At 38.9% G+C, this 21335-nt stretch overlaps 1 protein-coding gene across 2 annotated transcripts in view; it reads right to left on the bottom strand.

Moving 5' to 3' along the window:
• KAT6A (lysine acetyltransferase 6A) overlaps positions 1 to 21335 on the bottom strand; it is a gene marked incomplete at both ends in the record, with an annotated part of 105386 nt that overhangs the window by 46716 nt on the left and 37335 nt on the right. For both annotated transcript variants that reach the window (XM_079726737.1, XM_079726738.1), the window contains 3 exons: positions 221 to 302; positions 1127 to 1242; positions 5191 to 5299. In XM_079726737.1, the coding sequence (XP_079582863.1) occupies positions 221 to 302; positions 1127 to 1242; positions 5191 to 5299 (307 nt within the window). The remainder of the gene's footprint in view (positions 1 to 220; positions 303 to 1126; positions 1243 to 5190; positions 5300 to 21335) is intronic.

The raw sequence follows: 21335 nt of genomic DNA, 5'->3' as shown, positions 1-21335 counted from the left end.
GAGGAAACTAACAATAAATCCACACCACATAAGAATGTTAGGATGCCTAAACAGAAAGGCTATCCCCACCTTTATGGTGACTGCTCGCTCTCTTCCTACTTATACAACAACAAATAGAAAGATGCAAACTATTCTCTCATCTTAACAAACCAGATTAAAAAGCGCTTTCACTAACATGCCCCTTTATATTGCCAGACTGATTTCAGAAAGTATTTCTTACCTTTTGGCATCCGGGTGAGTGGCGGATCACAACACTCCATGTGAAAACCTCGGTCACAGGAATCACAAAAGAGCATGTTATCCTAAAGGAGAGAAAGAACAGTTCGGTTCAACCTTGTGAAACATGTCAGGATCATGACTTCATGAAACCTAGGAAGCTCCTTTCCATAAAGAAGATGACTTACCATAATAATACAAGTTCCCTTAATTTGTATTAGTTGAGTAAATGGACAGCCTGAGTTAGCTTTGCTAACAAAAAAAGTTTTGCTTCATCCATCTTTAATAAAGAACTAAAGTTTCATTACTTTTAAGTTTATCCAGTAGCCAGATAAAAGCTAACTTTAGTCTGTTTTAATAAAAGAAGAGAAACGGATGACTGTAATTAATATAACTGACCATCCCTAAATGAATACCTCCATATTACTCAAACAAATTTCACGAGGTTTTTTTTTTTTTTTTTTTTTTGTGTTATGCCGGCCTCTCACTGTTGTGGCCTCTCCCGTTGCGGAGCACAGGCTCCGGATGTGCAGGCTCAGCGGCCATGGCTCACTGGCCCAGCCGCTGCACGGCATGTGGGATCTTCCCAGACCAGGGCACGAATCCGTGTCCCCTGCATAGGCAGGCGGACTCTCAACCACTGGGCCACCAGGGAAGCCCACGAGTATTTCTTTTAAGTAGCTAGTCTCTCTGCAAACATACAATTAAGGTGCTTTAGAAACTACCTAGGAATCATCCAAGTGTCAACGAGCAAGTATTCTAAACTAATGATGTGTAACTTGAAGGAGCTACTCTTCTAAATTCTGCTGGACCAAGTGACTGAAAATAACCAACCATACTTAGAGGAAAATGCCAGTTGTACATTCTACTTCTAAATGAAATATTCACATTGGAAGATGAAGATACTCACTGCATTTTTGCCTTGATCTCGACAGGAGCTGCACGTTTTACACTCGATGCACTGCCACCGTAAGGCCTTCACTCTAACCGTTAGCTCGGGGGAAAACTTTAAACAGGATGGATGACCTAATAAGGGGAAAGTTCGCAAACGCAACAATGAAGAATCATTTTGTAACTGTATTAAAGGAATGAGGTAGAAAAAGGCAATTTTCTTAAATCAAAACATCAAGGAAAACAAGAAGCCCCTGGAAGCTTGCCACACACGCCTCATCAGGACTGCGCACTCAATTCAGTTTTATGCGTGCTAAATACATCACCCTCCCCAATTTGATTATAAAAAACTTGACAAACTCCAAACTTTTATTAAGCCTGCATTAATTAAAGCATTATGTGTGTACACGTGTTCCCATGCATACGAATACAAAACATGCCTGGGACATTTCTGGAAGAGTAACACAAAAACTGTTTACAACTGTAACATCCTAGGATACAGAGCTATGAATATTTGGCAGGAAAAGGATTTTACATTTTACTTTATACCCTTCTGTGCTCTCATTTTTAAAACAATAACATGAGTTACTTTTATAACTAAAAAATATATTTTTAAAATGCCATCATTTAGAAGTGAGTTATGGAGCTTCCCTGGTGGCGCAGTGGCTGAGAGTCAGCTTGCCGATGCAGGGGACGTGGGTTCGTGCCCTGGTCCGGGAAGATCCCACATGCCGCAGAGAGGCTGGGCCCCTGAGCCATGGCCGCTGAGCTTGCGCATCCGGAGCCTGTGCTCCGCAACGGGAGAGGCCACAACAGTGAGAGGCCCGTGTACTGTTTGCATGCATGTTTGCATGCATGCATGCATGCATGCATGAATAAATAAATAAATAAATGTGAGTTATGTGCTCATGATTTAAGGCACTCAAGCTAAAACTAAAACCTAAGCAATACTTCTACTGTGATTAAAATTAATAGTAACAGAAAAAAATGTTTCTTCTCCCAAAAGTTAGTATCAGTTTGATTCTCAAAAACTTAGGGTAGCCAATTTGCTCTTAACTCTGAAAAGATTTATCCCTTTCCTCTAAAAACTGGTTATGTTCATTTTTTTCAGTGAGAGAAAGGGTTGGTTAAATTATCTTCTCCCCTCTCTCTTCTATCCCTAAATAATTTTCTCTTTTCAGAGATGATAAGAAATTTATCATCAAAACATCACTAACATCCAAGGAAAATGGAAGAGGTGTAAAAAACCTCACCCATAATCTCATCGTCCTAGAACAGCCACTTTCGTGTCCTACTCTTCCTTTGTAAACTAACTAAAGCCCTTGCATGGTTTTAATTATAGAATATATATGGCTTTGTTTTGCTTTTCTTCATTATTTTATTCAAGCAAACTTTATATTTACGTTCCTTAAACTGATTATATTCCACTGACTTGACACACTATAACCTACCTGACCATTTCCCTGTTGCAAATATTTAGACAATTTTACCCATAACAGTATTAGATCACTAAAGTGAATTATTTCATGATGATAGATTCTTTCCTTCTTTTAAGTTAATTCCTGAGAATAAATTCCTGAAAGAGGAGTTGGTGAGTGAGATGAAATAAACATTGTTATAGCTTGAGAGGTAGACTTGCTCTGCCAAAATATGCTTCAAATCCTATGATATAATACCCAGTGCCACCAGCAAACCACAAATATTTCACCGCAATTTTATCAGCTCCAGTTTGGGCTCTCTTATCTTTCGAGCTCTATAAAAGCTATAAAATAACACTTCGCTGCTGCTTTGGTGTGTGCTCCTATTATTATTTGGGTAGAACGTTTTTCACACGCTCAACTCTTAACTTCCTCTCGTGTGAACTGCCTATTCATAGGCTCTGCCCCCAGACTTCACGTTTAGAAATGTAAGCACACGCTCTATACTTCAGAGCTTTTGGCCCCTTGCCATATTTAATGCAATTATTTTTCTCAAACAATTCTTGCTTTTTAAAATTTGGGGTATTTTAGTTCTCAATTTGAAAAATACCAAATTTCGTACACTTGACCATGTCCATACTTTCTTCCTTGGTTATTCTGAGAGCCAAGCTCCAAGCAGCCCTCCTGGCAATAACACCAGTTCACACCCTTGTGTAGTTCTCTCCCACACCAAACAGGATACTGCTGAAATGACAGCATGACTTCTAAGGTAAGTATAAGAGATGCTGCCAATTCCACCTTGCTCTTTCTCTCAGATACCTGCTTGGGGGAATCAGCCGCCACCTGTGGACACTCATTTAGCCCTATGGGAAGGTCCACAGGGCAAAAAGCTGAGGCTTCCTGTCAACAGGCAGCATTAACTTGCCAGCCAGGTAAATGAGTCACCATGAAAGCCTTCAGATGACACAGGCACAGGACCTGCGATCTTAATTGCAACCTCATGAAAGATCCCAAATCAAAACCACCTCGATAAGCCACTCCCTAATTCCTGACCCAAAGAAACAACATGAAATAAACAATGTTTGTTGTTGTTTTTAGCTGCTAAGTTTTGTAGTAATTTATTTCTATAGCAATGGTAACTAATAGTTATTTATCTTACTAGGTCTTTAAAAGTCCCCTCTACAGTAAGATTTTCAAAGTACGCTCTTCCCTATCTTACAGAAACTCCGAGACCACCTCAAATATAATGCTTCTTGGAAGGCAGGGCTACAACACAACCCTCTCCCTGCTCCCATTTCATTCCTACCTCACCTAAGGCAGATTCATTTTTATCTGTTTTATATATTTGAGTTCTCATAAGATTTCTTAAGGGTTCCATTACTAAAATAGTTTGGAAATCACTGTATTGTATGACATGTCACTATATTTTTGTCTAACTTGTATGATTTTATGGTTTATATGTAACGGTGAAACCCACCCAGAATTCATTTTGGTTTGTGGTATTATGCTGGATATGGTCACCACTACTCAAGATCTCTTCCCACCTCCTTCTAATGCCTTCTATACATAAAAACCGAAAAGCTGAAGACTATACTTCCCAGACTCTCTTGCAGTTAGGCTCTAGATATGAATTAAATTCTACCAATGGGATGTGTTTGAGTGATTTCTGAAAGGTAGTAATGAAGCAAAGACCATCTTCTTCCTGATACTGTTTTCTAATGAAAAGTTATGAAAACGCCAGTGTCTACTCTCCACCTTCATGGCTATCCAGAAGCAGTTGTGACGATGGCCAAATTCAGCATTTCAGCACCAGCTACAGAACTCAACGGTTCTGCAGTACTTCCCACTTCCACCTCTTCCAGACGGAGGCAGATGCAGTGGCTCCCTGGTGGGCCAGTTCTGCAACGCCCCAGGAATCAGCCCTTGAGGCCCAGTCCAGAGCTTGCCTCTTCAGCCCTTCCAACGATCTCACAAAAACCTGATTCTGGTATTAAATTCCTCTCCCCTTGAAGTATGTAGTGTGTTTTCTGCTTTCTGGACTAAATCCTATTTGTCACTGGTATAAAACACTGACTATTAAGCCAATGATTAAAGATACTGCAAAGCCTCGTAAGTTCTTAAAATGCAGACCAAGACTATCTCTGGAATTGACAAATTAGGAGACTCTTTGCAAAACCTTTTTTAGAGCCCAGAGTTTCACACAGCTCACTAAATTGCAGTGTCAATGCTCTATTTCCCAATGTGACATATGTAAGTTTCTATCAAGAAAAACAAATCTGTTATCATCCTGGTTCTATTCATGAAGCCTGAGGCATAAATCAAGAAAGATAAGTAGTGATTATTAAAGAAACCAGCAATAACTTCTAACTGATTGCTGTGATTTGAACAGATGTTTGATAGTGAAAGATAAAGACCAACAGAAAAAAATAAGTCTATGGAAAGCTTTTTATAAAAACAACAATCACAGCTGAGGCCTGATTTAACTTAACTGAATAAAACATTTCAACTATACATTTAAATCCCTCCCTCATCTAGAAGCTCATCTCAGGTACCTAAAACCAGAATCAAATTAAAATGTTCCTTTCTTAAGGACCAAGGGTACAAACTCCAGTCAAACATCCTCTCGCCTGAGGGCACCTGTCACAAGGACACAAGGGCTACATACCACTGTTGCCGCAGTCTGCACAGGAGATTAGTTCCTCTGGCTTCTTTTCTCGGTTTTGGTCTTTTGTACCAAGACAGAAACTACAGATGGGGATTGGTTCAGCAACTGGCTGTAAAGAAAAACACAATTCACTCAGGTACTGGGGCTTTTTTTTAGTATAAATATAAAGACATTACAATTACAGTTGTAAATTCCTTCGAGAGTTACGTATAACTTTAGGACAAATGTATCCCCCTCCTAAATTTCCAACAAAGTAGGTGAGTTTTTACCAAGCTGCTTTGGCTGGGCCTTTACAAACTGTCCCCATAGTGACAAGTTTGGTCCAAAAAATCATATCCCAATCATGTTGGTCACTTAGAAACTAAATGATATAGTGTGGATTAGGCAAAGCAAATCCATTACCTAAGATTGAAAAATCCAACTGAATTAAATAAGCACAAGAAATCACAGTATCAGCCCTTAAAAGGCATGTGATGTAGGAGAAAAATAAGATGTTTAATAAGCATAATGAAAGGTAACAGTAAGAGCTCTGTACAAATGGGAAAGATAAATTCCGACTGTGGCTTGGAGGAGAAGGGCTGAACGAGGAAGATGACACATATTAAGTGCCAGTACTTAATACATGTGTGTTATGGTATCTTAAGAAGCTTGTCCAAGGACAACAGATAGTAATTGTTAAAAGCAGGTTTAAACCTAGGTCTCTAGGTTCCTCCACAACGCTGGATGGAGAGAAAGGCAATACAGGTAGTATAAACAAGGTGAACTTCGGTTTGCAGTCTGCCAAGGCTAGTGCTTAAAGGATATGGCTTCCGTGATGAGCGGAGGGAGGAAGACTAGACCGGTTCTTTAAGATTGCCACTGAATGTCTTATAAAGAAGTTGGACTTTATCCTGAAGAAAAGACGAACAGGTTACTGAACCAAGAGATGATCAACTGTATTTGACAAAAATAATTCCAGTAGCAATAACAAAGACAAACTGGGGAAAACCTAAAGATAGGTAGAACATTTAAACAGTGATTGCAATGGTCTGGTGAAGACAGGATAAGAACCTGAACCAAAGCTAAGGGAAAGGAATAGGAAAACACAGCTATGGACTCAGAAACCAGCTAGTTGTGGAAGTGATAGAAAAGGAATTAAACTTGACTAACTTAACTGAAAAGATGGTGATGTCATCAACTGTGAAAGGTGAGTCATTTTAAAGAAGAAAACCAGGAGGAAAGCAAAGGGATGATGAATCTGCTTTCAGGTGTGTTTAGTTGCAGGTTCTCTCTCTCATTCACCTCTCAACTACTTACGCTAAGCACTGTGCAGGACAGTGATACAAACCCCTCAAGATGCTTTTAGGCTACAGGGGAGAACAGATGTTTGCAGGTACCATGATAGGGAAAGAAAGGAAGAAGTGATCAAGTAGGGAAAAGTGGTATCAGGGAAAGGCTTCACAGAGGTATTTGACAGGCAGGCATACCTGAAGGGGATGTTCAAAGAAAATATAGAATCATACAGAATTGGATATGGGAGTTGGGAGTTGGGAGTTGGGAGGTATGAGCTTAGTTTGGGACATAATGAGGTTAAAATGCCTAAGAAACATCAAAGGGGCAATGCCCATGGATCTGGAGTTCAAGAGAAAAGGTGGTCTGGAAATAAAAATCTGGAAGTCATAGACAGTCAGCCCTCCATATCTGCAGGTTCCACATCCTTGAATTCAACCAACTGTGGATCTTAATCAGTTGAATCTGGAACCCAGACCCTGCAGATACCTTGAGGGCTGACTGCACATACAAAATGGCAGTAAGGCCATCAGAGTTGATGAGTTCTCCCATGGAGAACAGGTGGAAAGAAGAAAGCCAAGGTCAGAACATCAAAATTTAAGGGACTGGCAGAGGAAAAAGCCTGAAAAGGAAATAGACTAGTCAGAGAGTTGGATGGTACATCAACGTAAAAATGTCCAACACAAGCAAAACTAACAGTACTGCTCAGCCAAGAGATGAAATGAGAGATGAACAGCAGGAAGCTGTCTTAACAACTGTGCCTGTGGTAAAGACAACCACATCCTTTCTTTAAAAAGAAATATGAAAAGGAACCAGGGACTAAAGTCGGGAAAGACTTCATCCAGGAGTAGAAACTTGAAGTAACCTCTAAAGAAGGCAGAAGCAAGGTCATGAGGCTTAAGCTTTATGCTGTAGCCTCTAAGTGCCACAAGAAGATTTTAACAGAGGAATGATATGAGTAAGATTTGAAGTTTAGAAAAGTCACTCTGTACGTGGTTGGAAGTGGATGGGAAGGGATATGATCTATGATCCAGGCCCTGAGTAACAAGGGCCTGCATTAAGGCACTGATGAAAGGACTGGAGAAGAGACAAAAGAGGTACTTAAAGGTATAACTGGCAGGAACTGCTGGCTAATTGATTTGGGGTAGGGAACACAGTAAGAAGGACACAAGACTAGAAAGACACCATTGAAGAAGTGAAGAGGCAAGCCACAGAATGGAAGATATTAACTCACATTTAACCAACAAATGTTTATATCCAGTACTGTATATACAAAGAACTCTTACATGTCAATAAGGAAAAGACGGACAGAAGACTTCAACAGGTACTTTACAACAGCAAATACATATGTAATATACAAGTGGCCAATAAACATAAGAAAAGATGCTCAATCTCACTAGCCATCAAGGAAGCAGATCTTCAAGGATGGCTAAAATTATGAAGACTGGCAATAGTAAGTATTGGTAAGAAAGTGGAACAAAAGAAACTCTCTTACACTGCTGACAGGAATATAAATTGACAAAACCACTCTGAAAACTACTAAAAATAAACACAGCACACCATATGATCCTGCACTTCCACCCCTGGCTATATACCCGAACGAAGTACATACACACCATATATAATAAAGCATACACAAAAGCAAGCAGGGCACCATTACTCATAACACCAAAATCCACTCAAATAAAAACTACCCAAATGACTATCAATGAATGGTTACACAAATAAATTATGCTATATCCATACAGTAGAACATTAGACAGTAATGAAAATAAATTACAGTCAACAACACATCACAAACAACAGCGAATGAAAGAACAGACTCAGAAGAATACATAATATATCATTTTATTTATATAAAGTTCAAAAATAGTTCTATATTATTATAAGTCAGGATAGTGACTGTGATTACCTTTAGGGAGAAAGAAAGAGGTAATGAATTGGAGAGGGACTTCTGAGGTATAAATAATGTTACTTTTCTTGACCTGGATGATGGTTTCATGGATCTTAATTAGGAATTAAGGCATACACTTACAATCTGTGTACTTTTCTGAATATATATTTTAATTAGAAAGTTAAATTTAATTATGAACATCTATTGAGGAGGACTGTGGTACCTCTGGAATATTCTGAAAGAAATACCGATGGTGATTTAGACAGTGAAGTTTGGAACTTAGAAAAGAGGCTAGAGATAGATTCAAAAGACATGAGCGTGCAGGTGATAACTAACAATGCCCAGTGAGAGGGTGGAGGTAAGTGGAGTGGGTGGAAGGGGTGTAGACAGTAAGAGGAGGGGAGCAGAGAAGTGAGACAAAGTCGGGATAGAAGAGCAGCAACATTTAGAAGCATCAGAGGAAAAGCAGGCCAGAAAGGACCAAGGCAAAACAGAACCAAGAAAAGTGCTGACACAAGAATTTCAAGAAGCAGAGAGCAATCAAAAATCAGTGTTGGGAAGATAAAGTAACTACTGCATTCTACAACTGAGAAATAGCTGGAGACCTCACTAAGAGAGAGCCCTTCTCAATGACAGGATAAGAACTGAAGTCATCGGAACCAACAAGCTGCCATGCAGGGACAGAGAGTAGACAGGAGACAGCTAAAAGGAAATGACAAAGGGTTTTGGTGTGTTCTAGTTATTTCAAATGAGAAAGACTAAACCTATTTAAATGTGGAAGAGAAGACACACATGGTCCAAGAGATTCAAGAAACAAGAAATAACAGGAACATATTATGTAGTAAGGATTAGAGCTACCCTGTTCAACATGGCAGGCACTACAACATGTGGCTATTTAAATGTAAAATTAAACTAATTTAATCCCTCAGTCATACTAGCTACATTTAAATTGCCCAAGAGTCACATGTGGCTACTGACTACAGTTCTGGACAGCAAAAATATAGAACTATTTCATCATTACACAAAGTTCTATTGGAAAACACTGGCTTAGAAAAGAGGATGGATTTGTAAGCATCGGTAAAGGGACTGGCCTTCGCAGACAGAATGGTGTAGATGCATACTGCTTGTAGGTGGAATGGTGGGAACAGGGAAAAGTCCAGGATGCTCACTTTCAATAGCCTCATTATTTCTGGAAAATAGGAAATAAAATGACCTGCTACAAGTGGGACAGGGATTGGCTAGACAGACCATGAGAAAGTGATAACTGACAGAGAAAACTGAGAGGTGAGACTGGCTGGGTTTAAGAACAGAGATAACAACAACAGAAAAACCTCCTATCAAAATGGAAATGGACACACATTCCTCAGGCAAGACAGAATCAGCAAAGTATGTATTAACATAGAATAAATTTGAAATACAGAAGAGAAAAGCTGATGGAATCCCTGCAAAGTGGCCTCTATATTTTCACTAAAATAGAGGCTATGTTTTTGCTTAAAGAGAAGTAGATAGGTATGGGTTTGGGCATTTACAGAGAGCAGAAAAGTCTGAAAATCTGTGTGGAAAGTGACAGGGAATCACTTCGTGATGGAAAATAAAACTGTCAATCAGCCCTAACCACAAAGCTAAGGTAGGAGAGAATCAATTTGTAGTATTTCCGATCAAGACAGTTGTACAACTTTCCTTAACACCTCTGAAGCCTTGGACTCACAAAATCTGAGAACTGTAGATTGACAAGATAAGCTAAAGGGTGGGAATTCCCCAGAATGCAAATATAAATATTTCTACAATAGTGGGCCACAAAGTTAAGGCTGGACATCATAAGCAGAACAGGGCCTGACAAACTGAAAGTCTGAGTTAAGGACCCATAGGAATCCTGATCAAATGGAAATAAAGGTCCAGTAGAAAGTAAAAGAAACAGAAAAGTAGAAAGACTAAAGATTGTGGTTAGCAGAAGAGTGTTAAGAGTTTCTGATTTCCTACGTATGAAGTTCTTGCTAATAAAGAAAACCCCAAATGCAAATGTGCATGAATTCTTTAACATTTAGTAAACACTATTCTAGACAATTGAGGGTACAATGGTGAGAAAGACAAAGCTCCCACTTTCAAAGAGTTTTACATTCCAGTTGAAAGCAGAAGAAAGTAAAATTGAAGACAATAAAAGAAGTCAAAAAGCTGGGGAAGCATGATCTTAGAAGAATCATATACATGTGTTCAACTCAGCAAAAATGATGGCTGTGCCCAAGACAGGAAAGTTTTGCAAAAACTTTTTTAAGTTTTAGAGAAAAGAATATTGGTAAATGACAGCTCTCCTCACCACCTGCCCGCACACACACACACAATCAGAGCTCATGGTGGGAAGAACTTCATGTCAGAACTTGTTCAATAAGAGAACAACAATCATCTGAGAAGTGGTAAAGATCAAGGACTGTGTATCAACTTGTCTTCTTGGGTCTCTCCCTACCCACCCTCTTTTTAAAATAGGGATAAGAGTATGGAAAAGTAGCTCCACTAGGAAGATATGGACACAGTCCAATGTAAGGATCTGCTACTGGTAGACTGGTGGTTCCACTTTCACATAAAGTGCAGTGTATCACTTCAGCAGTCTGGCTAAAAAAGAAACAAAGCTGGGTTCAGATAAAGAATCCTATATATCAACCTGCAATCTTGGAGCTGGAGAAACCTATGTTACAATAAGAAGCTACAGGGCAGAGCAGGAACTGTATCATAATTCAAATTTAGTTAACATAATTAACAGATATTAAGTTAATCTGCTGCTACTTCTGAGGGATAGATTAGATCATACTTAAGGAAGCAAACTTGCAAGGATGAAGAAAAGAGGAAGTCTGAAAAACAAATTGTTATTCTTCAGTATAGGAAATATAGTCTTAAAAAAGTAAAACTATGCAGTAATCTGTGTCTTCAAGCATATATCTTTGTCATCGAGAACCAGACAATAAACAGTTCTTAATTGCAGAAATGTTACTTAAAATCATACCTAACAAATCTTTACCAAAACTATCCCCATATGTTCCTGTATGTTCCCTGTAATATTTCTGCCGTTAATATTTTTAATATATGATCACTGCTCCATATTACTAGATTTTGTCTACCTCAAACAAAATAACTGAGTTCATTCAAGTCTTTCATTAAAGTTGGAGGAAAGGGGTGAGCAGTGATTTAGACATACTGGCTGCATGGTTAACCTGGAGCTGTGCAGGCAGTGTAACTCAGTTATTCTGGTACTTATCAAACGACCACAGTCTTAGACCTTGCCTACTCCCTACACAAAACAATTTGATTATTATCAGCAATAAAAAGTGTAAACAGTATTGGTATTTACAGTGTGAAAATAAGACAGGCTGGAAAGCAATTTGTTAAGTCAATTAAAGACATTGGTCCAAACAGACTCAAATTTTATACAGACAGATACTTTTCAGTAACACATGGCAGTACAGCCATAATTTCCTTGAACTAAACACTGTACACTGAAGATTTTATTCTTTGACATCATAGGACCAAGCATAAAAATAATAAATATTTCAGCTACCAAAACAAAACTGAATCCATAAAGAAATACTATTACGGGCCTCCCTGGTGGCGCAGTGGTTGAGAGTCCGCCTGCCGATGCAGGGGATGCGGGTTCGTGCCCCGGTCTGGGAGGATCCCATATGCCGCGGAGCGGCTGGGCCCGTGAGCCATGGCTGCTGAGCCTGCGCATCCGGAGCCTGTGCTCCGCAACGGGAGAGGCCACAACAGTGAGAGGCCCGCATACCACAAAAAAAAAAAAAAAAAAAAAAAAAAAAAAAAAAAAAAAAAAAGAAATACTATTACCAACAGTGATCGTGATATTTTAACTAACTGATAATTTCAGGGGTTTTTAAAAAAATTATTTTCAGGGCATTTTTTAAGTGCAATTTGGGAAAGAGTAACAGTACTCTGAGGATGAGTCATTTCAGCTGATGAACTAGAAGCAAAAAAGTGGTTTAAATAAATCATCTAGGTTACAAAATAAATCTGAGGTTTTCTGTGTTGATCAAATAGAACTGCTTATCAGTTAACTGTGTGATCTGTTTTAGCATATGCCTAACCATATCGTGAACTGCGTAAAAAATTACAACTCCAGATCATTCTCATTCCCAAAATATCACTGAGCATGAAAATCAGTGAGAAAAGCTAACACTACATTGTGTTAACTGTAAGATTTGAACCTGAAATGTACTGGGGTAGTGATATTCATAACATTTTCCAAGTAAAACTCTACCAGCTGATTTCAATTATCCTGTATCACAAAGATAGAATAAGAACAACTGATAATCCACGAGTAAAGTCTTTTAAAATATGCACAGAGATACACGATACGCAATATAATCACCGTTCCCAGAACTGTCCAAACGTAGTCCTTATATCTGATTGTTCTCATATCTATATAAAGTAAACCTACTCCTACAACTAATAAAACAAGAAAAAAAATTGTAGCAAATGACTTTACACACCGTTAAACACAGAAGCCAAAGTGAGCCTGTTAGAAGGTAAATCAGAGCAGTCGCTTGGTGCGCCAAACTCTCCATCCAGCCCAAGCACTTCCAGCTTAAAGGCCCCATGGGACCTGTACCCCGGCACACAAGCCCACAGTGGCCTCTCTGACCTAATCTCCTATTGCTCTCTCCCTCTCACTTTCTACTCCAGCCTCCTTGCTTGCTCTTTCTTTACAAGTCAACTGTTCCAGGCCTTTGCATTTGCTTTCCTTCTATCTGGAATGCTCTTCCCTAGATCCTTCGGATCTCTACGCAAAAGTCACCTTCTCAGTAAGGCTTTCTGTGGCCACTCCAACACTTCAAAGCAACTCACCAGCTACAATAATTCATAATCCCCTGCCTTGCTTTATTTTTTCTCCTTAACCCTTTTCACTAATTAAAATATTGTGTGTGTATGTGTATCTTATCATTTGTCCCCCACTAAATATAAACTCCATGAAGGCTCTGATTTCTGTTTGTTGAGGACTGTATTCCTAGTACTAAGAACAGTGCCCAGCATGTAATATGCATTTGAGAAGTGCTGTTCAATACATTAATCAAAGTACCTTGAAAAACTGTAATAATAAGAAAAACAGTATCTTAGAAAGAACTAAGAGTTGGTTATGAGCCTGATAAAGCTATGCACAGCTCAATAATAATCTTAATAATATAAAAATGCTCTACTGTTTCAAAGTAATCTCACCAAGTGATTTCACGGCCTCAATAACTAAGTAAGATTTCTGTCACAGCAACCTACTGCCATTCAATTTCTCAAAAGTAGGCGGAGATTTGTGGCAGGAGGCACTTAAATTGTACCCCGTGTCATGGGTTGCCCTAGGCTGCCTTAAGCACCACGTTGAGATCTCCACAATAATCACTGGATGGCAGCACGGAGCCAAATACACAGTAGATGCTCCCATTAGTAGACAGATGATTGAGTAGCATTCTGACTTGAGTTTTTGGAAATAACTTTGATTAAGAACAGCAAAAATTTTGCCCAATGATCTCTATTACACGAGGTTACGCCATGAAAGAAAATAAATTTTGGACACAATCATTTAGACAATCTTAAATATAATGACATTTTCTAAATACTGAGATACATCATCTAAGATAGTCCCATCTTTATTAAAGTCCAATTTTAATTCTTCCCAGACTTGATGTTAATTTTTTAATCCACTATATACCTGTCACTGTCTTCATTTTCTAATATCTTCTGAGGACCTCAAATCCACCTTTATGTTGTCTCTGTTCTTGAACACTGACATAAAAGATAATCAAGAATCTGTTTTGTTGCAATTATTTCTTTCAAGACTGACCTGAATGATAAATTCTGGAATTGTGACCACCAGAATTTTCAAGAAAAAAAACCCTGCACTTAGACTTATGATTTCAGAAACCTCTAAGAGATCCTGTCACAGGCTATCACGCAATAAAGATTTGTGACTTCTTAAAAGCTACAAATTCTCGTTTTATGACCACTAGAAATGACTGAGACAAGTTAGCAGAGCCAATGTTAAGAGTATGAAAGAAGTACGTAATTCATATAAGACGCCCTATAATACTCAAACATGCACTAAGCAATAATAATGGTCATATCGTTCTTAGGCTTAAATACGAAATACCTATAAAGCACTATAAAAATATTATATAAAAAACTTTTAAAAAAACTTTATGTTCAACTATAATTGTTGCAACTTATTTTTTTAAAAATCAAGTGGAAAACCACAAAAAGGAAAAATATTGTATGATTCTACTTATAGGGGGTACCTAGAGTGGTTAAATTCATACAGACAGAAAGTAGAATAGAGGTTACCAGAAGCTGGGAAGAAGGGGAGAATGGGGAGTCACTGTTTAATGAGTACGTACTTAAGATGATGAAAAAGTTCTGGAAATGGATAGTAGTGACGGCTTTAAAACACTGTGAAGGGAATTCACTGGTGGCGCAGTGGTTAAGAATCTGCCTGCCAATTCAGGGGACACAGGTTCAATCCCCGGTCCAGGAAGATCCCACATGCCACAGAGCAACTAAGTCCGTGCGCCACAACTACTGAGCCTGCACTCTAGAGCCCGTGAGCCACAACTACTGAGCCCGCATGCCACAACTACTGAAGCCCACGCGCCTAGAGCCCATGCTCCAGAAGAGAAGCCACCGCAATGAGAAGTTCACGCAACGCAACAAAGAGCAGCCCCCGCTTGCTGCAACTAAAGAAAGCCCGAGCGCAGCAACAAAGACCCAACGCAGCCATAAATAAATATACAAATAAATAAATATTTTTTAAAATAAAACACTTAATATACTCAATTGTACTGTTTAAAATAAATTTTATGTAAATTTTACAATAAAAAAAGAACAAAAAAATTAAGTGCTATGATTTTTCATATTCTCACAAGTCAGATGATTGAAGTAATAAGGTCAAAACCGATAAAGGTGAGAAGCAACTACTATAATTTGTCCTTATCTTGAAAACCTGTATCTTTTAACTGTTCCTGTGGAACCCCTTATTATGTTAACTTTGAGTGCAGTAGTTAAGACTTAGAAATATAGTTTTAACTCTCCCCAAAATGAAAACGTTTTTAATTACAAATTATGGTTATTAAATTTAACCATTAGGCATTTTATTCTCACTGTACCTACACCGAAGTTGGTTACCTTTTAATCCAATTACATAAAAATAGTTCACCCTTATGCCTTAACAATTTTCTTGTAAAACAAGTCTAAGAATAAAAGTCTATCAATCAATCACCAGTCTCAAGCTGAAACCTCTTTCTGACCACTATGTGATCCAGCCAGTTTCTGAACCACCATAAGCTCCTCTCAAATCTACCCAATGAACTTCTCTTCCTACATTTAACTTTTCCTGAAACCACCGGCCTCACCTACCTCTTTGAATTCTTCTAGTGGTTCAGATCTATTTGTTTATCCTGTTTCTTCTACTGCAATTATAATCAAGTAAAGTAAATTTAACTGCAAATTAACTTTCTTCAATGGATATTTATTTCACACTTGAAATTTAAATAATTTTCAGCAGAGATATCATTTATTAGTTGATAATATCTACTGCTGAAGTACTGTTATGTATAATAAAGCTAAAAGAATGGCTCTATTATATATAATAAGTACCCAAAGGATAAACAGGAGGTAAGTCTTAGCTTAGAAAAGATGAAAACTGAACTATTCTTAGGTATGGCATAGTGAAGGAAACCAGAATGTTGCTCAGTGACTGAGAGCACACGGAAAGCAAATATTGCTACCTTTTCAAAATACTATCCAAAGCATAAGAAGTCTGGTAAATATTACTGTTTGGTAAGCACTGTAATGTAACATAAATATTTGAGAAGACAAAGAATCAGGACTCACATTTTTAAAGCACTTATAAATGTCAGTAAATACAAAACAAAATCCACACAAAATAATTAGAAACCAACTAAACTGGTTTCACTTTTCACATTAACCACTTACACACACACATAAAAATTCAAAAGCAAGCCTTTTGAGAGGATGTTTGCGCAATTCGTTTTTTCCAATATTAGAAGAGAAGCAAACTGGCCCATAACAGTTCACTTTAGGAAATGAATGCGTTCTTGGAAGGCGTTTATACTCTGTTGAAAAAGCTGGACATTCTAACATACACTGTCCCTCTTCCAGTCAGGCAAGTCCTCCTCTCGGTTTCACCCAGTTCTTCATTCCTTCACTACCAACGGCCTTGGGTGAACTCATGCTCCTTCCAAATCCTTTCCAACAGCTTAGAATCCAATCTGCCTTCATCTTTTCCAGAAAGACAACCCTAGGTAAGCAGAAATCACCCTAGACCTCTTAATTCATCTCGTTAAGTGCCTGTACACAGTATGTACTAAGCACTCGCTGAAATTAAAATACAACAAAATCGGGCTTCCCTGGTGGCGCAGTGGTTGAGAGTCCGCCTGCCGATGCAGGGGACACGGGTTCGTGCCCCAGTCCGGGAAGATCCCACATGCCGCAGAGCGGCTGGGCCCATGAGCCATGGCCGCTGAGCCTGCGTGTCCGGAGCCTGTGCTCTGCAATGGGAGAGGCCACAACAGTGAGAGGCCCGTGTACCAGAAAACAACAACAACAACAACAACAAAATCATGCTTAGCTCCAAATAGGTTTATTAGCTACTTCCTCAAAGCCTTTCCTCCAAGAATCAATAACCTTCAGGGGAGACATAACTTGGGTAGGATTTAATCTCTTTGATTCTTCAGCACCACATATGCTATTAAGTACTCTGTGGCTGCTTATTAAACATTCTTTTAGGATAATCTTTTCCTCAAAAGCATACAGTTGTAAAAGATATACAATAATAAAACAACATGAATGGCCTGGAAAAGAGTCCATTTTCTACTATTTACAGTCTACAATAAGGTAACCTTGCATAATTTTAATCAGTTCCAACATAACCCATTAGCTATTACAAAGCTTTAATAGGGGTACTAAATTGAGTTATTTTGTTATGATGAGTTCATTCAGTAACTTCTACAATTAGATACAATAACAAGATCATTGGTGAAAGAAAATATGTTACTGATATAATTAGATCAGTAACGATCAATTTCAATTTACACTTTTACTATGTATACAGATTACTGTACATTTAGATGAGAAAGCAATCATCTGTCAAGATACTATAACAATTTTCTATTTCTTAATCAGAGGTGACATCAAAAATGATAATATGCTTATTTGCTGGATTTAAATTCTATGCTAAGAAACTGTAAAGAGTTGTCTTTCTTTCACATATTCATCAGTTATTTGAAAGCTCCACTTTCAGTTTGTCAGATACATCACTATGTATCAATTTCCTCATTCATCCAAATATGATACTGCCAAGTTATTACTGCCTCTCCCTTCCTTTGTGGGCCTTTCCTTCCTATTTCAGCTTCTTTTCTATACCTATGGCTCTCCCCTAATTCACAGTCATATCACCATATACAATCTTCTACACAGACTGATTCTCTCTACTGTGTTTCTGCACACTACTACCAGATTAATCCCCCTAAAATACTTTTTTTTTTACCCAGTTACTCGCCTGGCTCAAAACTTACACAACACATCCCCACATACCAACTCCTGCTGGCTGGTATTCCATTCCCTCCACCATACACCAAACTACCTTTCTCACACTATCTTCCTCTACTTCCAATTACTCACTTGTCTTCAAAGATCATACTTAATGCTCTTTCTCCAGGTTATTTTACCCCATCCCTCAAAGTCCTTTGTATCCCTGCCTCTAAGAATCAACTCAGTAGAGCTTAGGGACAGACTGGGCTCCTAATACGGCATCACTTTGGCCAAGTTACTTAACATTTTGGTGTAAAACGGTACAACATACCTACCTTTCAAGTTATCATGAAGATTAAATGAGATAAAGTTATTGGGTGTGTAACTCAAACATAAGAAGCACCTAAAAACTCTGACTTCTTATATTCCTTTTCAAAACTGTATCTATCCTTCAAAGTTTACCTTTGTTAAATGACCACCACTTTTTAAGTCAGGGCAAATGTTTGTTTTGTTTTGACACCCCCAAAAAGGCATGGTGATTAAAATTTTCCATGGACTTATAGATTTTCTATATATGGTATTTATTTGCAAGACTGCATTAAGTTTTTAAGTCTTTCTGCACACACACATTTACCACTTAAAAAAAAAAGCTTTAGTGGTACCTGAGTATAACAGTATTAGCAAAAGAATATTTTCTATGCTAAAAACATACAAAAGTGATGGTTTACACGAAGCAAGATGTTCAACAAGACTTTTGTGTTCCCTTACATTTTTAAGAGACTGCAATTTTAGGCATTTATTCTGGCCAAACTAAAGTCTAAAACAAGTAGCACTTAAACAAATTGGCAAAAAGCATCATTCCCTCAAATCCTACCAAAAATAATAACTGACACATATCTGGCAGAACAGGTAGTGTTCTGCTACTACCAGAATCCCGGTGTTCGGAATTGGAAGGGATCTTCAAAAAACATTATATACTAATTTTACCAAAGATAAAAAACATTGTCAAAGGCTATACATGACTAGTAAAGTAATTAAAGTTATTCAGTCAGGTAGATAGTCCGAATCTATTAATTAGAGTATTAACTCTAGTCAACAGCTTCAACTCAGTCACTCAAGTAAACAACCTAAAGATAAAATAATTTTTTAAAAGAAAGAAAGACCTTACAGATGGGAAAGGCTGAGCTTCCATTATTGGTAAACAGTGATGCCATCCACTAATATGGTGTGGCAGGATTTACACTTACACACTTAAAACTAAAGCTGACCAGTCATCCTCTCCTGCCTTCTTCAAAGAGAAGCATTATTCGCAGCAATAAGCAATCAATCTTTGGGAATTCCCTGGCAGTCCAGTGGTTAAGACACGGCGCTTTCACTGACATGGGCCTGCGTTCAATCCCTGGTCAGGGAACTAAGATCCCGCAAACCACCTGGTGCGGCCAAAAATAACTAAGTTAAAAAAAAAATGAATCTTTTACCCCATTTTCCTACTCTGAGGGAATGATTAAGGAGGGGGTAAGGAAAACAAAAATGTAGAAGCCACAGCAGGTTCCTAAATGTAACTAAAAGGGTAAAGAGCCCTTCTGTTTCAGCACAGCACATTAGGGTCTTGATAAACAAGGAAGGCAAACTGTCTGCCTAAGAAACCAAGAGAGGGTACTGAGAGAGGGTCAAGAAATGTGGAGGGGGCTTCCCTGGTGGCGCAGTGGTTGAGAGTCCACCTGCGATGCAGGGGACACGGGTTCGTACCCCCGTCCGGGAAGATCCCACATGCCACGGAGCGGCTGGGCCCGTGAGCCATGGTCGCTGAGCCTGCGCATCTGGAGCCTGTGCTCTGCAACGGGAGAGGCCACAAGAGTGAGAGGCCCGCGTACGGCAAAAAACAAAAAAAAAGAAAGAAAGAAATGTGGAGGAAGGCTGGAATGTGGATAAAGAGGTGGCCGGTAAAAGGACTTTGAAGAACTGTATAACACTCAGTTCTAAGACTGTTTCCGTGCTACAATAAAGATGTTGAAACTTGCACTCCACATGAAAAACAGAAGTGAGCGATTTTTCAGTAATTTAAAAAAAAAAGTGAGGGAACTTCAGTTTGGCTCTTCACAGAGCAGGGCAGAGGTAAGAGAGCCCACTCAAGGAGCCCAGTCAGAAGCTTGTCCCTGGGTATCTGAGTAAACCTGCCCCACAGGGGGAAGGAGGCTGTTAGAAGACCAGCCTCAGCATCGAGGCTGCAGTGGGAAATGCTCTCCTACCTACGAAGCACCCTGGGGTTCTAGGACTTCCAGAAGTAAACAAGAATACTTATTATATCTTTGTCAGCTTCCTCGTTTTTAGTTTTAATAGAAAACTTTATTGTTTACCCTAATAATAAAACCATTATATTCTCGTTTAAAAAATTAGATAAGAAAGAGAGAAGAGACAGTTAAATTCTCCCTAGTCTTTCTCTTCCTCCCCTACAATACCTGCCATTTACTGAGCATCCGAAACACTGTCACATATACTTTACAGGTATTAACCCTTTTAGACCTAACAACCACCCTATGGGGTAGGTACTATTATCACCATTCTCCAGATGAGAAAACAGATCGCTAGAAAGATTAATGTATCCTCGGGCATAAACAGGGGCAGAGCCAGATATTACACAAGCCCCAGGCATACCGGCTTCAGGGGCCCCACTCTTCAACCTGGTACTGTGCTGCCTCTTTTCATGTACATTGTTCTCAGCTTTCCCTATATATACAGTGTTTTTTTTTTTTTTTAAAACAAAAGACATAAATAGGCTCATATTACACGACGTACAATCTGCTTTTTGTTAAATTCATTTCCACGATAATCTAAATCAACATCATCTTTCTAATGCCTATATAACATTCGTTACGTTTTAAGATAATTTAACCAATCCCATATAGATGAACATTTAATGCTGCTAATGTTTTATTATATCCAATGCTGTAATCAAATATCCTTGTACATACATCTTTGCTCACTTTGGGGATCACTTCCTTAGGATATATTTCCTGAACTGGAATTGCTGGGTCACAGGGGTGCGCATTTCTAAGATTTCTGACACATGTCGCCAACGGAATCTGGGAGAGGCTGACTCCCACCAGTAGTACCTGTGCCAGCTAGAGAGCTGCTGTCTCTCAATTCCAATCTCGCCCTTAGGCTGCTTCGTGATGCTGGGCTCAGAACGCACACTTCGTTTCTCCTTGCTCAGCTGCCTTCCCATTAGGATCCACCAGTCAGGGTGCTAGAGGGAGACCAGAAGGTAAAGATAAAAGAGTGGACGTGCTCCTTCTGGTCTGTCTCCTGTTCCTGCCAGTGCCATCCTAGAAGTGGTCCTTTCCCAGCAGCAACAGTCATCTGCCGTCTTCAGCTTCTTCCAGCCCTCTCAGAATCAGCCTCATCAGCAGCAGGACAATGTACCCTCTATCCTCTTGGGAGGTCTGCA

This window comes from Hyperoodon ampullatus (genome assembly GCF_949752795.1).
Source record: "Hyperoodon ampullatus genome assembly, chromosome: 20".
Classification (NCBI taxonomy): Eukaryota; Metazoa; Chordata; class Mammalia; order Artiodactyla; family Ziphiidae; genus Hyperoodon; species Hyperoodon ampullatus.
The sequence above is the reverse complement of the archived record's forward strand: the minus strand, read 5'-3'. Positions and strand labels throughout refer to the sequence as shown.